The sequence below is a fragment of the Onychostoma macrolepis genome, chromosome 01 (assembly GCF_012432095.1).
Source record: "Onychostoma macrolepis isolate SWU-2019 chromosome 01, ASM1243209v1, whole genome shotgun sequence".
In the NCBI taxonomy this organism is placed as follows: Eukaryota; Metazoa; Chordata; class Actinopteri; order Cypriniformes; family Cyprinidae; genus Onychostoma; species Onychostoma macrolepis.
The window spans coordinates 37,507,720-37,528,090 of record NC_081155.1 but is presented as its reverse complement, the minus strand read 5'-3'; the positions used below and the strand labels follow the sequence as shown (position 1 = coordinate 37,528,090).

The 20,371-nt window shown below is 35.2% G+C and overlaps 2 protein-coding genes across 6 annotated transcripts; one reads left to right on the top strand and one right to left on the bottom strand.

Annotated features, from left to right (window-relative positions):
* Positions 1–90: 90 nt before the first annotated feature.
* b4galt1 (UDP-Gal:betaGlcNAc beta 1,4- galactosyltransferase, polypeptide 1) lies at positions 91–11,698 on the bottom strand. Of its 3 annotated transcripts, none has more exons than XM_058790275.1 (6): positions 11,095–11,698; positions 9,498–9,733; positions 7,670–7,857; positions 2,938–3,060; positions 2,729–2,833; positions 91–2,631 (listed from the first exon to the last, which is right to left on the bottom strand). In XM_058790275.1, exons 1-6 carry the CDS (start codon positions 11,414–11,416, stop codon positions 2,502–2,504), a joined length of 1,104 nt encoding a protein of 367 aa, XP_058646258.1. In that variant the 5' UTR covers positions 11,417–11,698; the 3' UTR covers positions 91–2,501. The 3 variants fall into 3 exon arrangements, with proteins under 3 accessions (XP_058646258.1, XP_058646269.1, XP_058646280.1); XM_058790286.1 differs by having other exon boundaries at positions 91–2,306; XM_058790297.1 differs by lacking the exon at positions 11,095–11,698 and adding an exon at positions 10,895–11,076.
* On the top strand, positions 11,369–20,168 carry stra6l (STRA6-like). Of its 3 annotated transcripts, none has more exons than XM_058790263.1 (20): positions 11,388–11,508; positions 11,584–11,674; positions 12,207–13,396; positions 14,131–14,191; positions 14,449–14,549; positions 14,659–14,789; positions 15,430–15,550; positions 15,658–15,703; positions 15,908–16,042; positions 16,311–16,378; positions 16,462–16,573; positions 16,661–16,817; positions 17,212–17,287; positions 17,400–17,481; positions 17,600–17,648; positions 17,879–17,996; positions 18,165–18,284; positions 18,906–19,069; positions 19,226–19,372; positions 19,461–20,168. In XM_058790263.1, coding segments are annotated over exons 3-20 (1,911 nt in total). In that variant the 5' UTR covers positions 11,388–11,508; positions 11,584–11,674; positions 12,207–13,394; the 3' UTR covers positions 19,682–20,168. The 3 variants fall into 3 exon arrangements, with proteins under 3 accessions (XP_058646229.1, XP_058646246.1, XP_058646238.1); XM_058790255.1 differs by having other exon boundaries at positions 12,201–13,396; XM_058790246.1 differs by lacking the exon at positions 11,584–11,674 and having other exon boundaries at positions 11,369–11,508; positions 12,201–13,396.
* Positions 20,169–20,371: the final 203 nt, after the last annotated feature.

Here is a 20,371-nt window from a genome sequence, read left to right as displayed (position 1 = left end):
TGCTTTTCTTCAACACTCAGTGTCACAAAAGTCTCCATGGCTTTAGACGTTATGCTTAGACATATATATATATTGAATTAGTTTATTTTAGTTTTTGTTTTCACTTTTTTAGAACTTAATTTTAAGTTTTAGAACTATTTTTGCAATTTTCATTATATTTAGTAAGCTAGTTTTTCATTTTTAAAATATGTTTCTTTATATTTCATTTATTCCTTTTAGTTTATTTGATTTTAGTTATTTTAGTGCCTCAAGTTAACTGAACAAAAATGAGAAGCTAGCAGAAATAAAATATTTAAGTTATTGTATATTTTATTTTATTTCAGTATTTATTAGTTTCAAGTAACTTTTTTTTTTTTGGTTTAAATGACAATAATTACAAAATAACTTACAATCAAAGTTTAAGGTTCATTACACAAAACAAATTCTAAAATACACACCTTTTTAAAGGTACAGCCACAAGAAAGGGTCAAGTTTTTCCTTAAATTTTTTATGATTTACATTTTATTTTTCCTCTAACAAATTATTTTGCTCCATCAATTTTAAATGAACGTCTATATTATCTAAATATTATTTTGTAAATATATTTGTTTATTTTTCATATTTAAGGACAACATTTTCACCAAGATTTTGGCCCCACTTTATCCTAAAAACGTACAGTATTTGTGCAAATTTTTCAGAAACAATGCTGATATTTTCCCAGCCACTTGAGTTCTGTGTCAGCTCAGCTTCCATCAGTTTTGTGTTCATTTGGAAACATAAGAAAGCTCTGGCAGAAACCAATATTGCACTTTGATGCAGAAGGAGTTTTAGTAAACTGTTTTACTTCTGTTTTTACGCTCTCTGGATTGTGCAATCCAGTATCTCAAAAGATTTACTCATAACCACTCCTAAAATGTAGCCCCATCTCTGGCCGAAAGTTCAGTGACTGCCGTGGTTCAAACAGAGACCAGCACAAGACAAGAAACAGCACTGCAACCGCATTCAAAATACAGGCCTATCTGATTTCATATTTTCAGCACTCTGACAAAAGCATGGTAATGTTTACAAACACTATTAGTTGCAAAAACTATTAATTAGTAGTTGACTTTATTTCATGAGATTGTTTGATTGTATTGTGGGCCACTGGAAGACAGATGAACATTCTGACATGTCTTATTGTGTCGTAGATACTAAAAATCAAGAGTTTTAAACATTCTTGTATATTGCATTACACTACACATTTCAAAAGTTTAGGGTCTGTTTTTTCTTTTTAAAGATATTAATAGTTTTATGCAGCAAGCATGCATTAAATTGATGTAAAATGATAGCAAGTCAAATAAATATTATTTCTATTCATCAAATAATCTTGAATAAAAATATTAAGCAGCACAACTGTTTTCAACATTGATCTTGAGCACCAAATCAGCATATTAGAATGATTTCTGAAGGATCATGTGACACTGGAAATTCAGCTTTGCCATCTCAGCAATAAATTGCATTTTTAAATATATTAAAATAATAAAAAAAACATTTATTTTAAATTGCAATTACAATATTATTGTATTACAAAGAGGAAAACAGCCTGAACTTGTTCATGATTTGTTTATTTATTTAACTACGGCTATTTCCCCCCCAAAACATGTTCACTCAATATTCAGCGGATCCAAATGCCAAGTGTGAAATGTTTTTCATTCCCTAATGAAACACAGCACTCAACCTCCACCAATCAAAATGATGTTTTGTGTCTGTTACATATATAATGATATTGTAAGGCAATATTTTTGTATTTAAAATGTATGAAATACAGTGATCATTTACTCTCCCTCAAGTTGTTCCAAACCTGTATGAGTTTCTTTCTTCTCTTGAATGCAAAAGAAAATATTTTGAAGAATGTTGGTAACCAAATTGTTGATGGTAGCCATTTACAGTATGGACATAATACTATGGCTACCGTCAACTGTTTGGTCACCAACGTTCTTTAAATATTTTTTTTGACAGAAGAAAGAAACTCATATAGGTTTCCGAACAACACGAGGTAGATTAAACGATGACAGAATTAGAATTTTTGGGTGAACTGTCACTTTAATTTTACTCAGTGCTTGAGTACTGTAACATGGGCACCAATGTAAAGCTGGTCTACAAGATCAAACTACTGACGCATACTTACTACCAGAATTGAATTGGCATCTCTTAAAAGCTCTGTAAGGTGTTTTGTATGAGTGTGCAGGTTTGTGTTGAACTGGAATTCACAGTAGTCAGTTATTCCCTGAGGCGTGATTTCCACTTGCTTTGCATGGAAGGTTTAGAAAAATAATGTTCCTTAAAGTCTGAAACAGACAATTAACAGGTATATAAGGCTCACAGGTAAGTATAATGTTGAAAATTCTTGTGTGAATGTCACTTTCATTCAAACTCAGTTTTTCACCAGTGTTGTTCTCTAGGTTTGAAACGATTCAGAGTCAGATGTGCAGTTTAATGATCTCTGAAGAGTTGCTAAATGTTTCGTGTGAGCTCTAGAGGTTTCATGGCTTGCCGATGTCCACGGTGATTTTGGTGTAGAGCAGGTCTTTCTCTATATCTAACACTTTGTAACTGAGTGATTTGACGCCATCCGTCTTCATTGTCTGTCGTGTGTGAGCAATTCTCTTAAATCTATGAAATAGAGATGCAGCTTTAGAATGTCATTCGATCTGTCTTGTATTTCTACATGTGTGTGTGTGTGTGTGTTTGTTTGTGAAAGAGAGATTACCTCTGTGGGTTTGGCTCATTTTTCTTGTCTCTTGAGTGACGAATCATTCTGCATTTACCGATGTCTCCACTCGGCCTTGATATTTTCATGCCTCGAAATACCAGCCTTCAAAAACAGTGTCCCTCAAATGATTCCATTATCTGCATTACCTCATATATTACAAGAGAGAATTTGTAATTAATAGTAAGAAAATGATATATTTTCCTCACCTGTTAAAGATGTCATCGTCTTCTCCTCCCCAGCCCCAGTAGTTATTGGGAAAACCGTTGATCTTTTGAAATTGCTCTTTACTCATTGCTGATACACCCCCAAAATACTGTTTATATGGCAACCTGCAATAAAAAAAATAAAAAAATTTTGAATGAAAAATTTGTCATACTGACAATCTTGATACTGTATAAGTGTTTGTGCAACAATCCCCTGGGAACTTCCTACTTACAAGTTTGAAGTCATATTTACGATATAGCGATTTTGATTGGAAAAAAAAACTGGCGCAATTAGAAGAAAACAGATACACATTTTGTGTGATCACTGTTTTATCAGCACATTTAATCATGACTATGGAAATGTCTTTTTTCATATGTAGTTTTTTTCATCTTACATAAACTAGCCAAATCAGCACTATACCATTCAAAAGTTTGGGGTTAGTAATTTTTATAATATCTATACTCATCACTTCCACATTTATTTCATAAAGACAGTAAATATTGTAAAAAAAAAAAAATTACAATTTAATCTAACTATTTTAATATATTTTAAAATGTAATTTACTCCTGTGATGCCAAAGCTGAATTTTCAGCATCATTACTCCAGTCTCCACACTCTCAGAAATAAAGGTACAAAAGCTGTCACTGGGGTGGTACCTTTTCAAAAGGTACATGTTTGTACCTAAAGGGTCCATTTTGGTACCTTAAAGGTAAATATTAGTACTTAAAGTGTACATATTTGAACCTAATAGGTACAAAAGTGTACCTTTTGAAAAGCTACCACCCCAGTGACAGCTTTTGTACCTTTATTTCTGAGAGTGCAGAGTCACATGATCCTTCAGAAATCATTCTAATACGCTGATTTGCTGCTCAAGTGTGTCGTTCAGTTACAAGATTCTTATTTTGATGTTATGTTCATGTCGTTCCCTGCATCCCAATGTGTATACTATCCACCCTATCTGCCCTAAATAGTATTGAAAATTACTAATATCACAGAATTTAGCATGGATAGTGTGCACGTTGGGACGCAGGCGTTGTTTCTGTTTTCCTATTCCCTGTTTAGTTCCTGTTTGCCTGGGGCCTGTACCATGAAGCCAGTTTAGCTGGCTAGCCAGGTAAGTTTCAGTTTAGTTTGCACCAATTCTGGGTTTTATGTACCATGAAAGTGGCTTGGCTTTTAGCTGCGTTCATCGCCATAGTAACTTACACTGCACAGCTAACCTGCTCCAGGGCAGGTTATGTTCTGAGTTAGAGATCTCAAACTGAAATTGGACCAATCAGACGTGAGCAAAGTGACCCATGTCTGACACAAAAAAGTCACTCCGCCAGTTCATCTTGCTCCAAATTAAAGGTAACTAGTACTAAAAAAAAATTGTCTGGCTTTAATTAGTTTTTTTATATGATTTATATAATTATATGATTTATATTATTATTAATCCATTAATCACAGGCAATGTTAGTTTAACAGTTATCATAAATCATTTATTTTAAATTAATGTTAATATATATAGATCATATGTAATATAAATAAGTTGTAGAATCAATAGATAATGTTTTAAAAATGACTACGTGACCTAACAGTCTCTATCGCTGTATATTTCCAACTATATAAACTAACTTAACAAGTTTCACTTGTGACTGCACTGGTAAAGCAAGATCATTTCTTTTATTTGTCCTCTTTCATGAACAAGTACTTTTTTCATTGTAAATGCATTTAAATTCATCATATTCTTCAATCTCTTAACCTTTAGCAAAACCTTTAACCAAGGCTTGTGATTGGCTGTTCGCCAGTGATGTCACACATTCATGTGCACATGCTTCACAAACTCAGGATCAAAGTATTATTTGAAATGTCAGCTCTGTGTTGTATTGCATTAATAAAAAAAATAAAATAAAAAAAAAATAAAAACAACTCAGGATCAAAGCCTGAGTTGACTAAGAACGCTGATGATCATGGTACCAACAAAGTCGGATTGGATTGATTTGGTTTTGTCAAGTCGAAACTAATCCTGTAACTCTGAATTTGTTCATCTGCCATCATGGTACAGGCCCCTGCTTGAACCGGTGCTGCACAGACAGATCTGTGTAGGACATCAAAGTAGTGTAATTAGAGTAGTAGTAATTAGAGAGCAGACGGGCTCCACATGCTTTCCAATTGCTCTCGTGGTATTTTGATGTCATACACCGATTTGTCTACGTCATTGGTTCACTATTGTGATTACTTTCAGGCGTGTCTTGTTTAGTCATTAGTCCACGTATATATATCCCTCATGTTTCCTCTGTTTCCTGTCTAGCTTTACTTGTGTAACCTGCTGTTGCTGAGTTTGTCAAGTCTGTTATAGAGAAGTGTGAATAGTCCTATTTATGTTATATTTTAGTTCTGTTTGTTTTGTAGCTGGTTTACTTTAGTTCAATAAAGCTGCGCTTTGGTTCTAACCTTCAGCTCATCATCAGCGGACTAAAATTACAAATAGCAGTATACTGATGCTTTCTATAAATAGTGGAATAGCTGCATTCCTTACTCATTGAAACTAGAGTAGTTGTCATGAAAGTTAAACTAAACACACAAAGACCAAAACCAGCAACACCATTTGCATTTCAGGTTCTGCTACAAACTCAATGGCATTATGTTCATAGACTAACCCTGCTATTACGCCAAATATACCTTTTTATTCAGCCTTTGTACCTCACTCAAAATCTACACAAACGGAGTGATTCAGGCTTTCAGCAAAGAAACTGATGAAAAGATGTTGTGTGGTATGTTACCCTGAGAGATTGAGACTGTATAGCCTATCGCTGATCTTTAAACTGCAAGTAGGGCTGTGAATTTTTGGGTAGATAGTGAATCGATTCCCGATCCATAGGTTTTTGATCCGATTCAAGAATGTTTTGAACGATTTGATTTGAGATCAAATTTGGTTCGATTAACAATTTGATTTTGCATTCTTTAAGTGCATTCGCAGGATTATTTAAATGCTTAGTCAGGGTGCAAATTACATAGCAGCCTTTATGGAGTCAGAGTGAAGGCAAAACGGATATTAGTTTAATATGCTATAGCATAACCTATGCTATACGTAGAAAAAAAGTGTTATAGTGTTAAAATATAGGCTATAACTTTTTTTGTCACACCTTTGCATGATGTAAGCTATATATAATATAAAATATAAATGTATACACAACAATGGCAAAGTTTAAGCAGCTCTTTTGCAGCATTTCATGTATTTAGAACCCAAGCAACATATTTTAATGTGGCTTTCGTATGGTGGTGTGTGTCTTTGTATCACATAATTTAAAGGTGGTGAAGATTATTTTTCTTTTTCCAGACTCTCCTGTTACAGCTACTGATGCAGTGAATAGCTGCTTTGGTGTCAATTGTTCCCTGCTCTTTACCAGCTTCCCAACATTTACGGTTTTCTTGGGTTGACTGTTTACTTTACTCCACGTCAGAGAGGGATATACACTCTTAAAGGGATACTCCACCCCAAAATGAAAATGTTGTCATTAATCACTTACCCCCATGCCGTTCCAAACCTGTAAAAGCTTCTTTCGTCCTCGGAACACAATTTAAGATATTTTGGATGAAAAGCAGGAGGCTTGTGACTGTCCCATTGACTGCCAAGTAAATTACACTGTCGAGGCACAGAAAAGTATAAAAAACATCGTCAAAATAGTCCATCGTCAATCAGTGGTTCAATCTGAATTTTATGAAGCGACGAGAATACTTTTTGTACGCAAAGAAAATAAAAATGACAACATTTATTCAACAATTCGTCTCCTTTGTGTCTCTCTGTGTCAGCGTAGCGCCATTTTGGAGAGCATCCGATGGATGCAAAGTGCGTATGCTATTTTCTGTCATCAGTAACGCATGGATACGTATTGTACGTTTATTTACGCTTTGATTTAAATGGAAACAGTGTATCCATGCGTTACTGATGACAGAGAATTGCGTACGCACTTTGCATCCATCGGATGCTCTCCAAAATGGCGCTATGCTTACACAGAGAGACACAAAGGAGACGAATTGTTGAATAAATGTCGTCATTTTTATTTTCTTTGCGTACAAAAAGTATTCTCGTCGCTTCATAAAATTCAGATTGAACCACTGATTGACGATGTTTTTTATACTTTTCTGGGCCTTGACAGTGTAATTTAGTTGGCAGTCAATGGGACAGTCACAAGCCTCCCCGTTTTCATCCAAAATATCTTAAATTGTGTTCCGTGGACGAACAAAGCTTTTACGGGTTTGGAACGGCATGGGGGTAAGTGATTAATGACAACATTTTCATTTGGGTGGATCTTCACAGTGATGCATAGAAGAACCTTTTGTGAAACAGAAAGGTTCTTCAGATGTTGAAGGTTCTTTATGGAACCATTTAGAAAAAAAAGATTCTTCTATGGCATTGTGAAGCACCTTTATTTTTAAGAGCGTAAGAAATCTTCATGCTCTGCATGTAGAGTTTGAACAGCTGCATTGTGATTGGTCTTCCAATCCAAATTAACCTTGATCCCTGAGCCCTCTTTCTACTAACATAACAGGATATATAATGTATGCATGCCTTGAATTTGCTTCCTGTGCTTCAACTCAAGGTCATTTGTTTAGGTAAATACATTTTGGAGCAACATGAGCAGCTGTTTTTTTAAGCTTCAACTGAGGCAGCACTAGAACTTTCAGACACTGGTGGCAACAAACATTATGTTACATGTTGTATTGTGTGTAGGTGGTGCTTATTCTTACCTAAAACCAAACTTGTCCATGGACACAGAGAGGTGGCGCGGCTGGCTGGAGCACTTGTAGGTGTTGCGGTCGTCCATCGGGATGATGTCTACATCACTGAAGACGAAACAGTCATAATCATACTCCTTTAGTGCCTCTACGTAACCCACATTGAGCAGTTTCGCCCTGTTGAATGTCCCCTCTCCGTCCTAAACAAACAGCACAAAGCACATTTACAATACATCTCATGACTCACAGAAGGAAACACATCTAGAAGAAATGTATAGTTAACATGTAAATAGATTAATCGTGCACAGGTTTAATGCAAACGAGATTGCTTTGACATTGATAGGACCTTAATGATCATAGCTAAATCAGTCAATCAGCCATGCATGACCCCACTTCTGTGTTATAAACACAGGGATACACACAAAAGAAAATAAGCAAATAAGCATGGATTTCTTAGTCTGCATGACAGTTTGCATGCTGATTTTCCTGTGAACAAGGTGAAAGAAAAGGGGATAGAAATGAAAAAAGAAACACAGAGTAGGTAGTTATGTATTGATGTATCAAGACCTGTATTACGTGAGAAGTTTAAGTGAAATTTTTTTATTAATTTCAGAATCTTTTAGTATTCGGTGTGTCTCCCTTTTGTTTTAATGGCAGCAAAACTTAAGCAAGACAAGAACAAAAAAAAAACACTACCATTCAAAAACCATGGATCAAAAATGACAATAAATAGATTTCTAACATAACAAATAAATCCTGTTATTTTTGAACTTTCTATTCAAAGTATTTTTTCATGGAATTTTCTATGGGTTCTCCAATGAGAAGGATCATGTGACACTGAAGACTGGAGTATTGGCTGCTGAAATTTCAGCTTTGGCATCACAGGAATAAATTACATTTTGAAATATATTTAAATAGAAAACAGTTATTTTACATTGTAATAATATTTAACAATATTACCATTTAATGTAGGCAGCTTTTGATCAAATAATCACAGCTTTAAAAGACTTATTTCAAAAACATTACAAAATTTGAGAATGTTACAAAGAGTGTCCTTTGATCCAACAGTGAAAGAAATTTGCTTGCATTTGAGTAGTCACCTAAAAATAGTGCATTACTTCAAAAAGGAACTTACATATACATTTTCAGGTTTTGTTTTACATTAAAAACATATTTATTTTCAGGCTGGTCTCAGACTTTTGAACTCCCCTCTACATCAAAAAGTGAATCGTCGAAACTGATGCACACTGAATTATGGTTTTGATTAAATCTGAACAAAGTTACATTTGCTGAAGCGAGCAGCTCCTACAAGTAACAACTATTTCAAAACCCAGATTGACCATCTTTAACATAGCAGTAGTCTGTGAAGCAATCCAGCACAGAACATTTCCAGCTGCGTCATAAAAAGTGCTTTTTACAATACAAAAGTTTCCAAACAGAAAAGAAACAGGTGTTATATGTTCGTGTTCTCAGGTTGCATTTCTCTTTTTCTCTTTTGTTGTTATTGCACAGCAAATTTCAAAGCAGTCGAATGTCAGACCAGGCATACTGTCTATGCAAAGCCAAGTCACCGCATTTCCATACTTCAAGGTTAATGTCTCCCGAAGAAAATTCTACCCTGCAAAAGTATATGTAAGTCTATCTATCTATCTAACAAAGTGTAGATCTGTTGGAGGGTTGTGTGGTGAGATCAGGTGTGCATTTTAGCTCACTGGAATGTACGTGTATTGATTTGTGTGCAAAGTGAGTGTCTCTGAGATCCGGATATCTCTTCTCCACCCTGCTCTGTCATCTGTGTAAGACAGAGTACAAGTTAATAAATAGTTTGTGAGTGCTGTACCTGTTGTATGACATAAATCCCATAATCAAGCTGTTGTCTCTGTAGGATGGGGTGAAGGTAGTGGAACCAGTACTTCAGGTGTTCATCTCTGTTTCTGAATGGGATGATTATTGCCACTTTTTGCAGAGCCACACAATCGTTGGGTTTATACCTGCCGCCCTTCACCAGCTGTGGATTGTCTTTACGCACCATATCCAAATTTACAGGCTCAGAAAATTCAACTCGCATTGGACCCACTGAAAGGGGAATGGGGAGAGAGAGTGAGTGAAAGTCGGGGTCAGAGGGTTTGCAGATATGAAAGAGGAAGACTCCTCTTATGCAACAACAGTTTACTTCCTGACTTAAACAAGACAGGCTACCTTTCCCCGTTTTTTGCTCTTTTTCTCAAAGTCTCTCTCAGTGTTTTTTTTCCCCATTTCTCTTTTACTTGGACTGATAAGAGGGTAAAACTTTGTAATATATGGATATGCGCTACCTAACACTAGAACATTATTTTTAAGACAATAATAATAAAGACCTTTAGTGACCTAAAGTTCATGTCTGTTAGCTTCTGTTCATCTATGCTAAGTGTACAGCTTAAAAAATTTAGCAGACATTTACATTTAAAATTTACAGTCTTTTTCTTCTGGAAAAGGGACATAAATATTGATGACTCATCCTGTACTACACAGATTTTCATCCAGTTAGATTATTTCTAGAATAAGAATGTCCCTCCACTAAAACACTACTAGCAAGTAGATAGCAAATCACAGGTGTGATGCAGTAGCATTTAAAATACAAAGCTCTTCTATCTGTACAACACACATTTACATTTTAAATAGTAGGCCTAAGTCAACAAATGGAAGAATGACTTCAAGCAATTTAGGAGAGAGTTGGGGGGAGGCCAGGGTCCAGCTGCATAAACTTTGCCACCATGTTAAGACTGTGTCTTAAGAACTAGTTTGACCAACTAGCAGTTGCCAAGGGGCAACCAGTCTTACTTTTCCAATACTAATAAGACCAATCTACCTTTTCATAACTGAATTAAAAAAGTTATGACCAGCCTTGAAGAAGAAAAAAAAAATTGATCACTAACTTTTTAAGACTAGTCTAAACTCTAACTAAACATTTTGACTCAAAAATCCAATTACACAAATGTGTGTTTTCTGTGTTGGTTAAACAACTAGGCTAATTCGGATATTTCTGATCGTTTTTGGAGTAAAATTTGTGAAACTAGCCCTAGTCACTGGACACACACACACACACACACACACGACTCTCCATAGGCGTAATGCTTTTTCTACTGTACGGACAGTATTTTCTATTGCCCTACACCTAAACCTACCCCTTTCAGGAAACTTTCTGCATTTTTAGATTTTCAAAAAACTTAATTCTGTGTGATTTATTAGCTTGTTTACCCGTGGGGACCTCAATTTAGGTCCTCACCATGCCAGGAGTCCCCATGAGTCTGTGTGTATTGAGGTTTAAGTCCCCACCTGAATAGAAAAACAGGTACACATTCTCTCTCTCTCTCTCTCTCTCTCACACACACACACACACACACAAAGAAGAAGAAGAAGAAAAAAACACAAAAAGTTTTATTTTCAATTTAACTTACCCAGAAGTGTTGACGTCTCAGGACATGATTCTAGTACTGCGGGTTCTTCTTCTACGGCATCTTTAATGACACTTCCTTTAGAATACATCAGTTTATTTACATCTGCCTCTGTCCCATTGTCATACTGAATGACTGCTGTTCTATGAGTTTTTGAAGCAAATATATCAGAGTCTAATTGAATTTTCCGGTAGTTGGTCAATTTTGTGGGCGACTCTGTTAAATAAAAAAACAGTGCAACGATGAGGTGAACCCCGCAGAGGCACACGAGCACGACGCAGGATTTGGTGAAGAAGCCCACATTGAGCAGCACCGACTCCTGCATTCTCACAAAACTACGGGAGACCACTTCATTTACGAAGAACAAAACTCTGGAGGAACAAAAACACCTCTGCCTCGTCTCATCAGACGACCGGGGTAATCCTTTTCCTATAACTTTTTATGATACTGATCGCGTCTGGCCACTGTAAATCCCTGTTTTCTCGGCATTAGTGAAGAGACGTCTTGAGGAGCGCAGGACCGCAGGTCCACTGGAGTGACAGCGGTGGGCGTTTCTCGCACACTTGTAACAGTAGAAGAAAAGGTTACTACGACCTAACATATATTAAAGGATGATAATGTAATACAATTTTTTTTAAATAATATTAGTTATTAAAAAATTGAACAAATAAAGAATTTTAAGATGTAGTTAATCTAAGTGGGTTATAAAAAACCTAACTTTAGGATACCTTCAGGTTTGCACAGACAGGTGTAGTTTATTGCATAGGCTACATGGGAATAGTTCATTAACGTTTGACAACCTGAAAGTGTCAAAGTACATTTTGACCTAACAAACTTGATTTAATATGTCAATTTTGATATTTTGTTAGCTATATAATGCAATAACACTTATAGACTGTTTCCAAGTATGTGTCTTTTTTTGGCTTGATATTGTGAAGTCACTGTATGAAAATATGTGAATCAGTCAGACATGACATACTGTATCTTGTACCGTAAATTACTGGGTCCATAATTAGGCTACAGTAAAACTGGTCTTATATGACAGTTATTTGTATAGTCTGTTGGAAATAATTGTTATCATGCAACAGTGAGTGATTTCTCTTTCTCAGCAACAGCGCCCCCATGTGTTGGTTTGAGTGATCAACAGCACATCCTGCTGTTCTCTGCTGGAATGACCTTCCCAACTCAATCCGAGCAGCTGAGTTAGCTGTCTTCCAGAAACGGCAAAACACATCTCCCTCTCTATTCTATTTCTATTTTATCTACTTGTTTTCTTTTTATTTATTACTAAAAAAAAATAAAAAATAAAAACCTTACTACGTGTACTGCGTTAGATAACTGATATTTGTCACAGAACTAACATATTATAAATAAATGACTAGTCTTCAGTGCATCAGTTTGCTTAAGATGGTAAATGAAACTAGATTCAGAAGAAGGGCAGATAACATTTACGTTCACATTTAGTCATTTAGCAGACACTTTTATTCAAAGCGACTTACAAATGAGGACAAAAGAAGCAATCAAAACCAACAAAAGAGCAATAATTTAGTTAGCTAGCTAGTCCCGGCCATGGGAAATTCTAAATTTTCTAAAATGTTCTACCCTTGTTATGTACACGTATTTGCATTGCTTTGACCGTTCTCTGTGGATCCTTCTCACATGCCACAATAGGTCGATAATTGCCTGTGCATGCATATTGATCAAATTACTTTTCAGGCATTATACCTTCAGCAAGTATGAAAACAAAGCCAAATACTGGACATTTTATGCAATTTAGAAGTCCCTGTCAAGACATGTCCAGGGATGTCATGATTGTTTAGATCATACTTAATGACATAAATCAGATAATTAAGTGTTTTATTAATTTATTTTTTTGGCTCAGGATAACAGGTGAGCACCGTGTGTGAATTCAGAGTCAGTATAGGCCTACATTTCAGCAGTGCTGTAACGCACAAACAGGCAAATGGTGAGATCTAAATCATCTGCTCTAGTTCAACAGCAAGTCTTATCTATGTTTGGACTACTATTACACAGTAACAGTACAGTCAATAAAACACAGTGGCACATCTCTCTTAGAGAGAGTTACACTAGTGTGTGGCCTGGGTCAAAGGTCATCCAGTCATGTGACTAGATATCTATATCCTGATTCAAGAAGTGAAAGCTTTACTTCATATCTTAGTACATTGGGACTAGAGTTTGCTATGAAGGAGAGCAACTTTATGGTCTAAATAGTCTTTGCCTATAAGCGACTGAGGAGAAGTGCATCACCAGCAGGACGGGAGTCATTGGAAACTTCAGAAATCATGTGAGTTACTTCTGCTTTTGAAACACTTTTCAGAGTGACAGACAGAGAATATTTGACAGTATACTTGATATTCTGCATTATGTGAACTTTTTTATTTAAATAAAGCATGTACATTTTACATTTACTGTTTAGATACTGTAAATTCTAAGAGTTAAATCTTCACTAGTTTTACATTTAGATTTAAAATAACATATTTTAACATATTTATATAAAAAAAAAATTATTACTATATAGGTTAAACAAAATTAAAAGTGGGTTAGTGTATGTTCTGTGAGACATATTTATCCTTACAAAGACAATAACATTTAATTAATTAATACTACAAAAAACTACAATACTACAAAAAAAAAAAAAACATAAATAGAAAACATGGATTTTTAGTGCAAACAAGGGACCTAGAATTCAAGGCAAAAAATAAAAATAAAAATTGAGGGCAATTTTTCTGTTGATAAGGGGAAGTGTTTTTAGGTCACTGGTGTGTGATAAATCTTATCTGTTAATATACAGATAAAATATGTTTTTAGGACACAACGTCTCATATAATAACAATACAAAAGATGATAATAACCCTAAAAATAATGCTTACTTTGATTAGTAAGTGGGTCAGTTTGATCACAACTGAACAGAATTTAATCACTGAAGCTGTTTTCATTCAGCTTCTATTTTTCATTCATGCTGTGCTCTAACCCCTCGCTCATTCTTTCTCATTTTCTCTCTCTCCCTCTTTCTCTTAGGGTGGAATGTCAGAATGGAATGTCAGTGGATTTGTTCCTGCATTGCTCTCTTGTTCCTGCTGTGAGTACTGCCTGCATTTGTCCAGACAAAACTCTCTCCCCTCAAGACAAACATGCAACTCTTTTTCTAGAACAGGAAGTGATGCTTTACTGTTAGAACTGACATGATTACACGAACTTTAGATTATGTTTCTATGCTTAGCTGGTGTCAACTGGTTTATCATCTTGTATATCACTTTGTGTTTCAGGATGTATTAGAATTATTAGACATCTATCATTTGTGCATTTGTTATATAGTTGTATTCCTTTGTTTTTCAGGTCTGCATTGTGTTTCTGCTCTCATTTGTACAGCGCAGAGCGAAGGCTCAGCCCTTTGAGCATCACTTTCCATATCTCAGGGGTCGATTTGGTATTGTGGTGTGAGTGATATTTGAACAAAATCTGTAGATCTAAGTTTAATATACATGTTTTTAGATGTCTAAAGTTTTGAGTGTGTTTGTGTGTGTGTGTGTGTGTATTTTTTTGCAGGCCATTGGATTTCATTTGCAGTCTAAGTAACCGATGGTCTTATGGTTTTGCATTTGGTGCTATTGCTCCCAGTGTGATTCAGCTTTTCTCTGAGTCCTACACACCGTTTACTGTGCCTAACTGGGCTAAAGGTAGTTTAAATATAACAATGCATATGCCATTTGATAATAAGAAGAAATGTTTCTTGAGCATCAATCAACATATTAGAATAATTTCTGAGGGATCATGTGACACTGCTGACAATTCAGTTTTATCATCACAGGAATAAATTACATTTTAAATTATATTAAAATAGAAAGCAGTTATTTTTAATATTAATTATATGCAATTATATCTAATATTACTGTAGTATATGTACATGCAGTATAAATGCATAGGAAAAATTATATGTATATATGAAGAGTTCAGATGCAAAAGCCTCTAAGTGCCATCTGAAATTTTCTTCTAAAATGAGCATTTTTAATCATTCTCCTATATTTATGTTCAGTTATTTCACTTTAATTGCATAGAAAATGACCTATACATTGCCATTAGAGTAAAATTACTGAACCTAAACATAGGAGCCTGATAAAAATGCTTATTTTAGATGAAAATTTCAGACGGCACTTAGAGGCTTTTGCATCTAAACTCTTCATATAGAGAGAAAGAGTGAGAGAGCGAGAGAAATGGTCTTTGTAAATATTATTGATATACATTGTGAATACAGTCTATCTGTTATGTACTGTAGTCTGTAGGAAAGTCACAGTCCATCTGCATGTGTGTCTCTTTCAGCCATTGTGTACCTGGTAGGAGCAATAGAAGTTGGTGTGGCCTACCTGCCGTTCTTTGCTTGTCTTTCAACGCCACACCGGTTACTAGGAGGGGTTTTAGGTCTTCTTTACACACTCACGTGGTAGGCTACATGAAAACACTCAGCTTTCTGTTTGTTGCCGTAGCTGTAAAAACATTTGTGGGTTGTCGAACTGACTGTTAATTTTTTGTATATTTTGTGGATTTCAGGCTCATTGTGAGACTGTATGACACGATAAGCTGTCCCTCTGGAAGGGTAGGTGAATATGATTAATAATTAACTTAAATGTATTAATTATCAACTTATGTTATTATCATATTATTATGCTTATGTTTGCATGTTAGGTATAATTCTGTCCGTGTACAAAGCGTGCAATAGTGTCTTTGAGTGAATATATTTATTTAAGATATGTGTAATTGTGATAGTGGATGAATACAGAATTAAAGCACATTTTTCCAGTTGCAGATTTTAGGTCCTTATGAGAAATTGATCATCCTGTGGCCGTTCTTCCTGTGTCTGTTTTTCCTGCTGGGACGGTTTGTGTATATCATTGTGAAGGCAGTGAGAATCCACCTGCAGCTGCAAACCGAAGAGGTCAGATGATGAGTCCTGTTGTAATTTCTTATTTTACAATAGGGTTATATTTGGTAACATTAGTTAATGCAATAGCTATCATAAAATACCAATGAACAATGCTTTTACAGCATTTATTAATCATTGTTAACGTTAACTTCTTCATATGCAAGTACATTTAAGATTTCAAGTTGTGTAAATTAACGTACTTAATGGACAAACATGAATCTAGATTTAACAATGGTATATTTATAAATGAGCACAAGAGTAATGTTTCTCTGATATATAGAATGAGGAGGATCTAAACTTCCATCAGTTCATATATGTACAGACTCTACTGAAACGCCCTCCTGCACGGTACACACTCATCCAACATTAACATGCATTTATTACTGTATTCACACCAATCAGCCAATACTCATTCTTCTCTCGTCCCTTAGGCCGGAGGAAAAGAGTTGGTTTCGAAGGAAAGTGTATGACTGGGATCCTCAATTTAAATTCCCTAACAGGATGATTGGCACATCCATTATCTCTTTGATTGGCTTGTACACGGTCAGTCAGCACTTGCTAATGTACACATAGTTTATTGATTTTTTTAACTTAAAGCTAAAAAACGCAAATGTGTTTGTCTGTTTGTAGTTGACACTAGCAGACTACAGCTTGAGTGACTTCACCTTTGACAAACTAGATAGTTTGATAGACTCGCTTGCAGAGATTGCATCGTCCTGTAATGAAACAAACAATGTGTTCATGTCACTCGTTCCCAGGATGAAAGAGTTCAGCTTTGTTGCAAGAAGTAAGATATAAGATCCACCTCTTTTTCTTCTTGTCTTTTTGTTTCTGCACACATTTTACACTATCTTTCAAAGTTTGGGGTCAGTACTTTAATTAATAGCTTTAAGGATGCATTCAAATGATCAAAAGTGACAGTAAAGATTTTTACACTGATACAAAAGATTTCTATTTCAAATTTTGAATTATTGAATTATAATAATATTTCACAATATCACTGTATTTTTGATCAAATAAATGCAGCTTTGGTAAGCCTAAGAGGCTTCTTTCAAAACATTAAGAAATCTTACAGACACCAAACATTTGAAATGTAGTTAGTAATATATATATGTATAGACAGACAGACAGATACATCTGTTGTACAGTAAATTATTTACAGAATATTTTCTTTTTCTCAGGGTCTTGGTTGGCAACAACAATTTTTTCCACTCTGACATCTGTTACTTACACTTTTCACGTGCTAGTATGTTACAGGTATGTTTATTTAAGCATTATTTATGCACAAAATTCTACAATTAAGCAATTTCAGTAATTACCCAAATCATTAAAAACTTTATCAAACAATGAACTGAATTTATGACTGCAGGAAACATTTAAAGAGGTTGTGGAGGGGACAGAAAACTTTTCTTCCAGAGAAATTCCATAAACCAAGCCCTGCTGTTAGCGTGGTAAGTGAAGATTTTTTTGTAAAGGGTTTCATTAGGTTTCCTCTACGACTGAGGACAACAATTAAAAAAGCATTTAGGGAAGTTGTTAATCAAAATGCCAAATGCTTTTCTTTCTCAGGCTGCTATAACAAGATATTCAGGCTGGCAGATTGCCTTCACCATGTGGGGTATGTAAATTTCTCTCAAAAAGTTGATTGATTGCTTCGCTCATATGTGAGGCGAGCTGAGTTTACCTTTTTTTTCAGAGAGGTCAATACCTTCACGGGCATCTGTCCTTGGCATGCTTTGCTTACTTTTGTAGTATCGTAGCCAGAGCAAGTCAAATGAAAGAATTTGATGATGAAGTGACATCAAATGTTTGTTGTATTGATTAAACTGATTTTTTTTGTTTCTGCAGGGTTTCTGATAGTTCACTTTATGCAGTTTCTGTTTGCCTTGCTGTTTGTGTATGGAGTCGTTTTACCAATCCAGAAGGGACACTTTCTCAGCTGGCTTTCTAGTGTAGGCATCATTCTGTGAGTTCCATTAAAGACATCTCATAACCAAAGTCATTTTTCATAAGCATAATCATCGGGCCGTACTTTTGAACTTGCATGACAACATATTTTATAGCTAACATAATGTTCATTTATTAGGATAAGCAGCGTTTGAATAGCATTAAACTGTGTTTTATGTGATTGCAGGCTTACAATACTCTTAGTGATAGCCTTGGTGGTAGGGCAGATTATTCTGGTCCAAGTGTTTTTCCTGCAGGACAAACTCTCACCTGACGACAAAGAAAAGCCCCTTGCACTCAACAACAGGTAGGACAACTACAAATCACCTTTTTAAATGAAAATCAAATAGATGAGGCTGTAGATATGCATTGACCTTAAACAGTCATGATGAGGTCTTGCTATATGGTTGATAAGTTGTTGTGAGTGATAAAACATAATATGCTACTGTTGAACATTTTGGGTAGGTCAGATTTCTTGATGTTTTGAAAGAAGTCTCTTGTAATGTCACCATGGGTTGCAAATATTCAATATATAATACAATAAAAACAGTAATAATGTGAAATATAACATTTTAAGACATACTTCTTTTTTTTCTAATGGCAAAGCTGAATTTTCAGCATCATTCCAGATGAAAACAGCTGTGCTACATAATATTTTTGTGGAAACTGTATTTTTGTGTTTTTATTTCTTCAGGATATTGTTGCATAGATGTAACAGCATTTATTTGAAATATAATTTTTTGTAATGTCTTTACTGTTACTTTTGACCATTTTAATGTGCCCTTGCTGAATACAAGTACTGCTTTCTTTCCAAAAAATAACATAAAATAAATTTGACCCTTATAGTCAATATGGTAGTGCACATAAAAAATAAAAACTAATTTTATCTATTTTTTAAATAACCCAAGGTTTTCTTCTCCTTCCACAGAAAAGCATTCCACTGCTTTAACTACTTTTTCTTCTTCTATAATGTGGTTATGGGGTTGAGCAACTGCATTTTGCGCCTTTTAAGCAGCTGCATTGTGGGTACATGGCTGGTATCACGCATTGATCGGACCATCATGCAGCGGGGCTATGAATCCATGGATCCAGGTAATAATGACATATGCAGTGCTGTGCAGTGAAAAAAAACATTAATTTATTAATTATATTTGGGTGATTAAATATTTTTGACTTACAAGACTGTAAAATTTAAGATTAATTCCAATATTTTTGTACAACAGTTATAATTCACTTTCTTTTGGGCAGGATACAGTACATGGATTGGGATGATATTTGCTGATCATTATCATAGCAACCCAGTTATGGTCTCGTTCTGCCATCTGCTGCTTGGAAGAACACTGGAGAAACAAGGACCCGCAGTGACCTCCTATGCAACTTTTAGCAATAACACAGGCAAGAATGACTCCAGATACATAACACAGCACAGATTCCTTTAAACAGACATCCCATGAAATGACTGTGCCTTTCTGCTGTTTGACAGGATGTTCAGTAGGGTGCAGAGTACGTGTGCGCTGGCTCCTGCTGTACACACTGCTGAGGAACCCTGCTCTCATCCTGCTGAGAAAGAGAAAAAAACTGAACCAGAACGACAACCAAGACCCACTCCTCTTAGCCCGATCCATCACCTCACAGGCTCAACAAGCACCTGAACCGGTCAACAATAAAACTGCAGAAACAGAACCAACACATTCAGACATCTGAAAGAGCTGGAGCTCCTGAAACCAGTTTCTCAGTGTGAACACAGACTCCATGATTCAAAATTGGAGTTTTGTGTCTGTGACTATTGCACTACTGGCAAAATGAACTTTTAGGGGCTATAGACTTTGAAACATTTTGTCTTTCCTTTTTGATACAAAGGGCAAGAATGAGAATCTACCTTCCTATAATACGAAACTGCACTCATCAAAGCCATTACATGGGGTCTCGAAGACTGAATTTTAGCAGAGAACTGGACTGAGAAAATGCTACATTCGAGGTCTAATGCTTTATGTGAGCTTCAGAAACAAATTTGAATGATTACGTGTTTGTTGGTCAAATAGTGTTTTGTAATAAAGAATGTGAAAGCTTTGTTTGGGTGAATTAATTTTAAGGTTTATGTAAAAAAAGTGGTATTACCATAGTGTTTTATTTACCAAAGTTTTCTAAGTCCATGAATATTGTGTTGCTATGTTTAGAATTAACTTCTTTTTTAAAAATAAATAGATAAAATAGATGTCTGTGTGAATTTATTTTTATATGTTGGTCTGATATACAACGTCTTTGTATTTTAAAGTAAAAAAAAAAAGCTCTCCAAAAAAACTGTTTCTAATATCCCTTCTTAAAATACTGTGATAAACAAGATAGCATAATATTGAATGTTTATCATAATAACGTATTAGTATGCCTAATTTG

Excerpts from the sequence above, each read along its gene's own strand:
- b4galt1 (XM_058790275.1), bottom strand. The coding sequence starts at position 11,416 with ATGCAGGAGTCGGTGCTGCTCAATGTGGGCTTCTTCACCAAATCCTGC. Across the intron at positions 7,858-9,497 it reads GGATTTATGTCATACAACAG|GACGGAGAGGGGACATTCAA; the intron begins GTACAGCACTCA and ends CTGTTTGTTTAG. Across the intron at positions 2,834-2,937 it reads GACGATGACATCTTTAACAG|GCTGGTATTTCGAGGCATGA; the intron begins GTGAGGAAAATA and ends CTGTTTTTGAAG.
- stra6l (XM_058790246.1), top strand. Across the intron at positions 14,550-14,658 it reads GGTCGATTTGGTATTGTGGT|GCCATTGGATTTCATTTGCA; the intron begins GTGAGTGATATT and ends ATTTTTTTGCAG. Across the intron at positions 19,070-19,225 it reads CTATGAATCCATGGATCCAG|GATACAGTACATGGATTGGG; the intron begins GTAATAATGACA and ends TCTTTTGGGCAG.